General features: G+C 41.7%; 1 protein-coding gene and 1 pseudogene across 1 annotated transcript; one reads left to right on the top strand and one right to left on the bottom strand.

Moving 5' to 3' along the window:
- Positions 1 to 1,385: 1,385 nt before the first annotated feature.
- LOC115107746 (exocyst complex component 8-like) lies at positions 1,386 to 4,003 on the bottom strand. The gene has a single exon (XM_029631355.2). The coding sequence runs from the start codon at positions 3,838 to 3,840 to the stop codon at positions 1,771 to 1,773; it is 2,070 nt and encodes a 689-aa protein (XP_029487215.1). The 5' UTR covers positions 3,841 to 4,003; the 3' UTR covers positions 1,386 to 1,770.
- Positions 4,004 to 4,470: 467 nt separating this feature from the next.
- Positions 4,471 to 10,549, top strand: LOC115107745 (DNA-dependent metalloprotease SPRTN-like; annotated as a pseudogene).
- Positions 10,550 to 11,414: the final 865 nt, after the last annotated feature.

Genomic DNA, 11,414 nt, shown 5'->3' with positions numbered 1-11,414 from the left:
CGTTTTACGCAGGCGCGCGCGAGTGGGAATGGTTGGCGTTGTAGTCCGAGTGGATCAGTTCTGCAACTGCAGCTTCACAATAAGAATTTCACGTTTATCAACAACAAAAAACTACAACCCCCTTAATCACAGTGAGGAGCCCCAGCGTTTGTGAAAAATATGGTCATTGTAGGCTATTTACACATCGGTGATACTAAATTTGTTATTAACCAGTAGGCTGTCTTTTAAACCATATGGGTAGCAGACGCACCTGCCTGCACATTTCATAGGCTATTGAATGTGCAATGCATGTTGGTGGTGATTTAATTTAATTTAGATTTTCAACCTAACCATTTAATGAAATGCTGGATACATATTCTGAAAATGTGGCACATTTTCCCAGAACGTTTCCCTTTACCTACTGATATGTAGGTCAAAGCTATATCTATTCATGATTCACATGTTTTGCATATGCACCCATTGTCCTTGACAAATTGGTTGGCATCCCTGTGAGCACACTGTCAATGAAATGTCCTGTCAGGCATAATTAACTAGTCAGGACAATGTGTTCCCTGGCCCTGATGTGTGCAATGCAGCAGGTTTGGAATAATTTACATCCATTGTGGCATTTTATAAATCAATTGGTCTCAGATGATCTGAGATCCAGTCAAGGGGCTGTCATTTCAGTATAATTGCTTCATACAATGGGAAAAACACCACAACATGAACAATTTATAACTAATGCTTTGTATGACACAATCCCAAATTAGACTATCAAAAAATGTACTATAGGCTCTTTGATTTAATGATGAAACATTTATTCCAATGATGCAGGAAATATGGTAGCTGTCAAGACTGTACGCCATAATTTCTTTCTCCCCAAAATTGTCAATCATATCCATAGCAGTTATTTCAAATGGAAAATAATTGCCTATCGAAGAGCTTGTCACACAACATAATATTTATCACCTTACCCTCTGTTGTCTTTAGTATGTGAATTGAGTTTGTTACAACAATAATTGAAATATTTTGAATATCCAATCCATTATCCATTTAGAAAATCCTGAGACTTACTATGTGAATTTTGATGCCATCTTAGAAGAATATAATCAGTTATGATGGAAAACATTGAACATAAAACCCCTATTTTATCCAGAAATAACAAAAGGTATTTTTGAGGCTTTGTTCTGAAAATCTTCACTAGGGATATGAAAAAGATTGTATAAGAAGATTATAGTGTCAAAAAAATTCCCTGCCCTCTTGATTTTTTGAAAATCATAACACTCAATCGTAGGGTCAACATCCTTTTTCACCATTTGGTTCAGTAATCCTTAGAATTTCCATGGTCTTGCAGAAAGTTAATCAAACAGTATATTAACAAATAGTTTTTCATTAATTGGACAAAATTGTTATAATGCATACACTTTTTATTTTGAAAGATAATTTTTGGGATACCATAGCGATTTTCAGAGGCGCATTCATACAAATCAATAACATTCCTAACTGCATTAAGTTAATACATGGCTTTATGAATCAGTCATCTTATTCCAGTTAGCCTACTATTCATAATGCTATATCATCAAGCACAGGAAAAATTAGTGAAATTCTAAAACCACAAACTATATCGATGTCATTGTCTTCAACATCACATTCAACAGAAAGAATCATCACGGAATAGCCAATATGATATAGCAGAATACAGATTTCATCAGTTCTGGCCAAAGATTTGAAGTTCAACAGTGGCATCAATACAACAAAAAGTGCTGTTCACAACAGGTTATCATCCACACACTAGACCTGAGACATAGTGCTATCAGGATTGACACGAATGTGCCGTGCACTTTTTCTCAAGTCCTGTAATTGCTTAGCAGGTTTCCCCACTCCTTCCTCAAACCTCTTTTCCACCACAGGGAGGACAGTATCGTGCAGGAAGGAGGCATTTTGGAGAATGAAGGCTTTCTTCTCTGCCTCCTGTTCACACCGCAGGCTGTAATCGACATGCTGCACAGCCACAAGGATGATCTCCCTCAAGCTCTCCAGCAGGACCATGTGCAACTCTGGGAAGTAGAGCTTCAGCCCCTCCTCCAGGAAAACCATCATCTGTTTGGTGAAGGCCACGATGGTGTAGCTGAGGTTGACCCAGCAGTCATCTCCTGTATACTGATTGAAGCTGCTCATGCCACAGCTGCGCATTTCCTCCTTCAGCTTGGTCAGAGCCTCTGGAGTCATCAGGTTCATCTTCCTCCACATCTCCTCAGAGTTTCGGTGCTTGGTGGCCTCAATGATGATCTCCTTGTAGCTCTGCAGGGCTGCCTTGATGTCTTTCACCAGGAGGGACTGCAACGTGAAGGTGAGGTCCAGGCCAATTTCACTGAGCTGCTTGCAGTGCTCCTTGGCCACCTTGACACACTCAGCAGCAGTGGAGAGGCTCTCCTTGCTGTCAAACACCTGCCCACTGAAGGCATCCACAAACGTCTTCATGGATGAGCGCGACCAGACCACAAATGCAGAATAGCAGCCTGTGTTACCGGCAAAGTCCATCTCAAACTCTTTGGCCGTCTCCAGCAGGCTAGTGAAGAAGATGTTGCAGAGCTTGTGTATGTAGAGCAGAGTAGCCCCCTCAATGCGCAGCTGGCGGATGGCGGTCTGCACAGCAGCGGCTCGGTTCTTCAGGAAGAGCTCACAGGCCTTGGTGGACTGCCCCAGCCGGATTAACTGAGACACTGCCCGACGGGTCGCTTTGGGTCCCCCACGGAGGGAACGGTCAGGAGAGAGCTCAAACACCAGCACCTCCGTCAGCTGTCGGACACGCTCATCCACCTTCACCCTGAGCTCCTTCACCCTCATATTGACAGGCTGGTCCTTCAGGTACTCGTTCAGCTTGTCCAGGAGGTCCACGGCACCTTCAAAGTCCCGTTGGGCAATGCACACGTCCAGGTCCTCGGGAAGCTCCTGGATCCACTCCAATCCCAGATCCACTGCCTCCTCTGAGTCAAAAGGGTTGGTCTCTTCGTCATCAAAAGGGTTGGTCGAGACCAAGACCTCTGGTCTCACAGGTGAATTGGGCAACTCTACCTCTTCCGTCTTATGTTTTTCCTTCGTCACTTTATTTTTCTTTGTCTCATCGAGGATCTCCAGCCACTCCTTTTTAATCTTGCTGTTCTCTGCCTGAAATATGCGGCTTTCGGGGAACATCAGGATTTTGAACATGTCCTTCATTGGGGGGTGGTCTTTCACGTTGACGATTGCAAAGCTCTCCAGATCATACAGTGCATTGTATTTGTACTTCACTGTACCGTGGCGATTCGCTAACCAGGTGGCAATAAGAAGGCAATCATTCATCAGGAAGGCATGCACTTTTTGAAGTTGTGCCATGTTGTCCACATCATATTCAACCAGGTCGCCATTGTACACTAAATACCTGCCTGGGGTGTCCATAATGTTTTTGCACCCCTCTACTTTCTCAAGCAGTGTAGTCAGTGTTCTCTGTTTCACTTCCTCTGTGTCTTTAGGGAATGCTGCCAGCATCTCCTTTGCCGTTTCATCCTTATCTGTTGAGAGCAAAGACTGGGTAATACTCTCCATGATACTCTTCTGCTCTGTCAAAATATGACTCAGTTGGTACATCTCACTCTCCAGGTACGAAATCTCTTTGGCAGTTTCGATGAACTGTCTGTAATTCTTGTAGACATTTTTCTTCAGGTTTTGAGCCGTTTCATCTGCTAGGGTCTGTATTTTTTGACGATGTTCCTGCAAATCTCTGTCGCCATCAGACTGTTGTGAGAGATGCTTGACATAATTTTGGGGGTCGAAATTAGCTGATTCCAATTGCTTGCGCAGTTTGTTCGCCTGGTCTGTCATCTCCAACGTTTTAAGGTATATTCTTCAGATTACAAACATGTGCTAGAACAATAATAATATACAGAAATAGGTGAGAACGACTGCTGACCAGTTTGTTATTTTTTTAAATTTTAGCTGCACAGTGCTAACAGTCAGGAAGATGGAAATAGGTTAACACCCAAAACGTCACGAGACGTCCGGTGACTAGGTGGCCAACAAAATGTGTATTATGGTCAAAGACTTTCGATTATGATGGCAAGATAATCGAGTGACCACTCTAACAATCGAAATACATGTCGTTAAAGATGGAAGGCAGACAGAAGGTTGTAAGATCAGGTGTAACCATTATTATTTTATTTCAGTGTTAAGTGTTACGCAAAATCCCGAGTAAATGTTTAGTTGGACAACATTTATTCGCGAGGGCTACTGTAGAGTGTCATCACTAGGTTACTTCAGCCACAAAGTCATAAACTCCGCCTATTTCTACAATTTATTTTTCTTGAAATGTGATTTTTAAACCTAACCATAACCTCAGCCACACTGCTAACTTTATGCCTAACCCTAAATGAAATGAATGTCTGTAAAAAATAATATATATATAGCCATTTTGACTTTGTGGCTGTGGTAACTAGTGAAATCTCAGTGGAGGACAACGTATCCCAGAATTCCCAAAAGCACCATAGACTGAAATTACACATATTTTGAACAAGCGAGAATTTTATGTAGTTTGTGCTGTTATCTACCTAAAAATCACCAACATTAATCTATATTTAACTTAAACTGGATATTGAGGTAAGCTTACGTAGATAACAATAATATTTATCAGACCACGATGACAGTCATCTGAGTGTTGGTAAAGTAAAGCGCATTCATTAGCTCGCTAACGTTATCTAGCTAGCTAGTTATATAGGTCAACGATATTTTAGTCAGTACTACCAATCAAGCTCTACTATACTGAACAAAAATATAAACGCAACATGTAAAGTGTTGGTCTCATGTTTCATGAGCGGAAATAAAAAGATCCCCGACATTTTCCACACGCACAAAAATGTGAATTTTGTGCACAAATTTGTTTACATTCCTGATAGTGAGCATTTATCTTTTGCCAATATAATCCATCTACCTGACAGGTGTGGCATATCAAGAAGCTAATTAAACATGATCATTACACAGGTGCACCTCGTGCTGGGGACAACTCTAAAATGTGCTGTTTTGTCACACATCACAATACCACAGACGTCTCAACTTTTGAGGAAGCATGCATTTGGCATGCTGACCAGAGGAATGTCCACCAGAGCTGTTGCCAGATAATTGAATGTACATTTGTCTACCATAAGACGCCTCCAATTTCGTTTTAGAGATTTTGGAAGTACTTCCAACCGGTCTCACAACCACAGACCACGTGTATGGGGTTGTGTGGGCAAGCAGTTTGTTGATGTCAACATTGTGAACAAGAGTGCCCCGTGGTGGTGGGGTTATGGTATGGGCAGGCATTAGCTACAGACAACGAACACAATTGCATTTTATCTATGGCAATTTGAATGAGATACCATGACAAGCTCCTGAAGCCCATTGTCTTGCCATTCATCTTACGCCAGTACCTCATGTTTCAGCATAATAATGCACTGCCCCATGTTGCAAGGATCTGTACACAATTCCGGGAAGCTGAAAATGTCCCAGTTCTTCCATGTTCTGCGTACTTAACAGACATGTCACCCGTTGAGCATGTTTAGGATGCTCTGGATCGACATGTACCACAGCGTGTCCCAATTCCCAACAATATGTCAACTGGGCTCCCGAGTGGTGCAGCGGTCTAAGACACTGCATCTCAGTACAAGAGGCGTCACTACAGTACCTGGTTCGATTCCAGGCTGTATCACATCCGGCCGTGATTGGGATAGGGCGGAGCACAATTGGCCCAGCATCGTCCAGGTTTGGCCGGGGTAGGCCGTCGTTGTAAATAAGAAGTTATTGTTGTAAATAAGAAGTTGCCTAGTTAAATAAAGGTTTAAAAAAATCGATATAATATCCAGCAACTTCACACAGCCATTGAAGAGGAGTGGGACAACATTCCACAGGCCACAATCAACAGCCTGATCAACTCTATGCGAAAGAGATGTTTCGCACTGCATGATGCAAATGGTGGTCAATACCAGGTACGGACTGGTTTTCTGATCCACACCCCCAACTCTTTTTTTAAAGGTATCTGTGACCAACATATGCATATCTGTATTCCCAGTCATGTGAAATCCATAGATTAGGGCCTAGTTAATTTATTTCAATTGAATGATTTCCTTATATGAACTCTAACTCTGTAAAATCTTTGAAATGGTTGCATGTTGTGTTAATTTTTGTTCATTGTAGCTATCCATCTAACTTGAATTATCTTTTCAACACCAGTAGCTAGCTAGTTGAACATGGACAAAGATGTTGTGCTTGCCATTCAGCTGCAGGAGCAGTTTGACTTCGAGGCATCCTCATACACACCAACTGATGATAACTATGGCCAAACCAGCAAAAAAATGAAAGTTGAGTCTAGCAGCAACGATGTCATTCCCTATTTATGTCCATCTTGACCCAAGTCCAGATGTGAGGGCAATGCTTCTGGAGTTCGATGACACGTTCTTCGGGGGAAAGCTCAGTGGTGTAGAAGTCAAATGGAGCCCCTGAATGATACTGTAAGTCTGAACGATTCACAGTGTTATATCAACCATCTGATATGATAAATGTGTCTATGATTATATCTCATACATTAGATTAATGGCTGCCCATCAACTATCAGAATTTAAAGCATGTGGGAACGTTGGCTGTCATGGCTATAACTGGTCCATGTGATTGTTTTCCTGTGGTTAATTTTCCATTATTCAATACCTGTCTCTTTATACAATCTTCAATTGTAGGTATGCAGGTGTGTGTTCTTACGAAGGAAGAGGTGGACTGTGTTTTATTCGACTCAGTGAGCCTTTACTGAAACTTAGACCCCTTTGGGATTTTGCACAGGTACTTTGACTAACCAACCTGAACCTTTTCAGATTGATGTCAATTGTATAAAATACAGTTGAAGTCGGAAGTTTATATACACTTAGGTTGGAGTCATTAAAACTTGTTTTTCAACCTCCACAAATTTATTGTTAACAAACTATAGTTTTGGCAAGTTGGTTAGGACTTCTACTTTGTGCATGACTCAAGTAATTTTTTCCAACAATTGTTTATAGAAAGATTATTTCACTTCTAATTCACTATATCACAGTTCCAGTGGGTCGGAAGTTTACATACACTAAGTTGACTGTGCCTTTAAACAGCTTGGAAAATTCCCGAAAATTATGTCATGGCTTTAGAAGCTGATAATCTAATTGACATCATTTGTCAATTGGAGGTGTACCTCCCTTTGCTTGACTTCATGGGGAAATGAAGAGAAATCACCCAAGACCTCAGAACAAAATTGTAGACCTCCACAAGTCTGCTTCGTCCTTGGGAGCAGTTTCCAAACACTTGAAGGTACCACATTCAACTGTACAAACAATAGTACAGACAGACGCGTTCTGTCTCCTAGAGATGAACGTACTTTGGTGCGAAAAGTGCATATCAAACCAAGAACAACAGCAAAGGACCTTGTGAAGATGCTGGTAGAAACAGGTACAAAATTATCTATATTCATACTAAATATTGAGTCCTATATTGACATAACCTGAAAGGCCACTCAGCAAGGAAGAAGCCACTGCTCCAAAAACACAATATAAAAGCCAGACTACAGTTTGCAACTGCACATGGGGACAAAGATCGTACTTTTTGGAGAAATGTCCTCTGGTCTGATGAAACAAAAATTTAACTATTTGGCCATAATGACCATTGTTATGTTTGGAGGAAAAAGGGGGAGGCTTGCAAGCCGAAGAACACCATCCCAACCGTGAAGCACGGGGGTGGCAGCATCATGTTGTGGGGGTGCTTTGCTGCAGGAGGGACTGGTGCACTTCACAAAATAGATGGCATCATGAGGTAGAAAAATTATATGGATATATAGAAGCAACATCTCAAGACATCAGTCAGGAATGTAAAGCTTGGTCGCAAATGGGTCTTCCAAATGGACAATGACCCCAAGCATACTTACAAAGTTGTTGCAAAATGGCTTAAGGACAACAAAGTCAAGGTATTGGAGTGGCCATCACAAAGCCCTGACTCAATCCTATAGACAATGTGTGGGCATAACGGAAAAAGCATGTGACAATAAGGAGGCCTAGAAACCTGACTCAGTTACACCAGCTCTGTCAGGGTGAATGAGCCAAAATTCACTCAACTTATTGTGGGAAGCTTGTGGAAGGCTACCCGAAATGTTTGACCCAAGTTAAACAATTTAAAGGCAATGCTACCAAATACTAATTGAGTGTATGTGAACTTCTGACCCACTGGGAATGTGATGGAAGAAATAAAAGCTGAAATAAATAATTCTCTCTACTATTATTCTGACATTTCACATTCTTAAAATAAGGTGGTGATCCTAACTGACCTAAGACAGGGAATTTTTACTATGATTAAATGTCAAGAATTGTGAAAACTGAGTTTAAATGTAGTTGGCTAAGGTCTATGTAAACTTCCGACTTCAACTGTATAACGTAAGCAACGTAGCTGATGTAATTTCTTCAGTATAACATAACGTGGAAATAACCTGTTATTCCAGACACTTCTGCATGAGATAATCCATGCACTGCTCTTCGTGACTTAGAACAACAGAGGTCGTGATGGGCATGGACCTGAGTTCTGCAAGCACATGGAAAGAATCAACCAAGCCGCTGGAACTGAAATCGCAGTAAGTTATGCTGGGTGTCCCATCAATGTCAACTGTCAGTGTACTTTGTGTTAATATGTCTCTGAATCAACTGTGTTCCACCAGGTCTATCACACTTTCCATGATGAAGTGGATCTCTACCGTCCGCACTGATGACGGTGTGATGGGCCCTGTCAGACTCGTAAGCCCTACTTTGGATATGTGAAGAGGGTAATGAACCGTGCCCCCTCAGCCCAAGACACATTGTGGGGGGATCACCTATGCTCCTGTGGGGGCACCTATACAAAGGTCAAGTAGCCAGAGGGTTATGGAAAGAAAGTAAAAAAGACAGACAACAGCCAAGGCAAGTCAGACACCAGCAAAGACAGGAAGCCTACAGACAAGCCCACAAGCAAGTGCAAAGCTTCCAGCACATCTACTGCAGGTAATAGATGTCTTTTAATCTTTTAATGAGTGCTGAGAGCAATAATATTATTTGCAATTCAAAATATGGCTTTGTGAATGTGTCTTCGTGAATCTATGAACCCTATGTTTTGGTCTCAGGCTCTGGATTACAGGATATAAGGAATATCATTCCATTCAGTGACAAAGGTTTTTTGCTTGGAGGGAGTTCACAGCCACCATCATCAACTCAAAAACCTCTTGTCAACAGTCCCACAAAACCTCTCAATACTCCTGTGTCTCCCAGACCTGTACTGTCTCCTACACCTCAGGCAACAGCTAAAGGAATCAACTCACCTGAACGGCCAGGTCTGATTATCCCACAGAAGAAGGGGAGCACCACAACCTACATAGCAGGGGGAGCCCATGGTTCCTTCAGAGGACAGAAACCACCAAAAATGTCAGCAAAACCAAGGCATTTTTAATCATCAATGGTTCACCTGCTAGGGTTTACAAACCCAACAGCACTGTGACCAAGCCACATAGTGACTCCTCAGATGCTTTAAAGACCAAACAAAGTTTTGTCCAAGGCCTTGTTAATGCCAGTGGCTGGAAGTCTGGAACTGCAGCTAGTGCTAGTACCTCCACGGTCTCAAAACCAGCAGCTGAGACCAAAAGGGCATCTTCATCTGTGGGTGGTTTGAACTTTGGGAAACCAGCCAAAAACTGCCATTTCCTCAGATACCAGACAGCCATTTCTCTGGTGTCCCGGCCGCATCAAAACCTGGGTCCCCCGAGCCTTACCATTCCAACTATTTCGAAGGCCCTGAAAATCCTAGTAGAGTCAACATTCCAGTTTCTAGGAAGAGGCCTTGGGAAGACTAAACTTCTGCTCACATCTTTAACCATCAACGTCTAGGTGTACAACGGAGGACAAAGCAGCCCCTTCTGCAGTTCAGAACAGCACTGCCAGCTCTGCAAGCCTTAATGTGACCGTCAGCGGCCCAGTATGCCAAGCCAAGGTGCAAGAGTCAATAATCAATGCACATTTAGATTCCTGTCTCTCATGAGAACGGAAACGTGAGCTGAAAGCCCAGCAACCATTTTATATTGCAAAACTTTTAACAAGTCTCAGCATAGGTGAAGTTTTAGAGTTTGTTTCCTTGAATTCAAAGCCGATTTTGCTTATAAGTTTAAATGTACTTTCTATCTCATGTAGGACTGATGTAAGAGATACAGGTTTGAAGTTTTCCAGTTTGACTTTTGCTTGCATCTACTATGTCTTGTAGCCCATTGTTCAATTGTGAAATTCTAACTCAAACTATCCAAATGTTTTAGCGTTGGAAATGTCCTCTCTTAGGAAGAATTGATTTAATTGGTACCATTTCTACTTGATGGCTCAAGGCAATATTGCTATGACATAGGCAATTTATATAGTTGCTGCGGTCTTGAATTTGGAATATGTCTGTCTGGTATGCTGATCTGGTATTATAACATTTCACACATGCTTGCTATTCACTGGTATGAATTTTATTTAAATAATAAAATGTTCTTACAATACCCTAAGTATCATCTGGCTGAATGTGCCTTTTCATAGTCCTCCTCAATGTCCGACTACAATGGTAGACTAATGGAAATCAATAAGAGTCTCAAGTACCCTTTCATCATATCACTAAACTAATTCAATTGACTTAAAAATGACATAATTCTCGGACACATATACTTCAACACCCATACATGCTCAGATGCTTTTGAATAGATTTCCTGCCTCCCCAAGGGTGTTGACCACCGATGAGAAATGTCTGTTGATTCACATTCAAAGAGTGCAGGATGGTTTCATGAGGACGTAACTAAGAGAGCAATGTCAGTTTCCGTAAAGACAAACTTATTGTGCAATTTAATACCGATAGTGCTCTTTTCAAGTAGAGTACAATTTGAGTCTGTGGTCTCACATGCATCGAGGAATGTTTATCCTAAAATAAAACCAAGGAATATGTTATTTAGGGAAGGAAAGTGCAGGGGCAGTGGGGTGAGCTAAATGTCATAGAAGAGAGGAGGGCAGCAGAGTTCAAGGAGTCAGACCAACAATAAGACCGGCAGCTGTGTCACAACTTCTGCTCCTCCTGACCTGCAAGATACTGAGAACAACCCAGACAATTAGCACAATGACAAATAAGTAGCATATTATGGATTTTAGGAAGAAAACAGACAAAAGAGCAGCGCTAAAATTAGTTGCACCCTGTTATCTCTAGCCTGTATTTAATGTTTCCTCAGGGGTAAACTGACAATCCTTTCAGCTTGAGTGCAGTGAAAAGGCACCAGCACTCATGTTGATTATGAAGGCTGTATGGGGTAGTCACTAACTGTCCTTGTCTTGACTACACAATTTAAAAACTAATTTTGAGTTCATTTCAACTCATATTGATGCAAT

This window comes from Oncorhynchus nerka, linkage group LG24 (genome assembly GCF_034236695.1).
Source record: "Oncorhynchus nerka isolate Pitt River linkage group LG24, Oner_Uvic_2.0, whole genome shotgun sequence".
NCBI lineage: Eukaryota > Metazoa > Chordata > Actinopteri > Salmoniformes > Salmonidae > Oncorhynchus > Oncorhynchus nerka.
The sequence above is the reverse complement of the archived record's forward strand: the minus strand, read 5'-3'. Positions and strand labels throughout refer to the sequence as shown.

Coding starts and splice junctions, on each gene's coding strand:
- LOC115107746 (XM_029631355.2), bottom strand. CDS start 3,840: ATGACAGACCAGGCGAACAAACTGCGCAAGCAATTGGAATCAGCTAAT.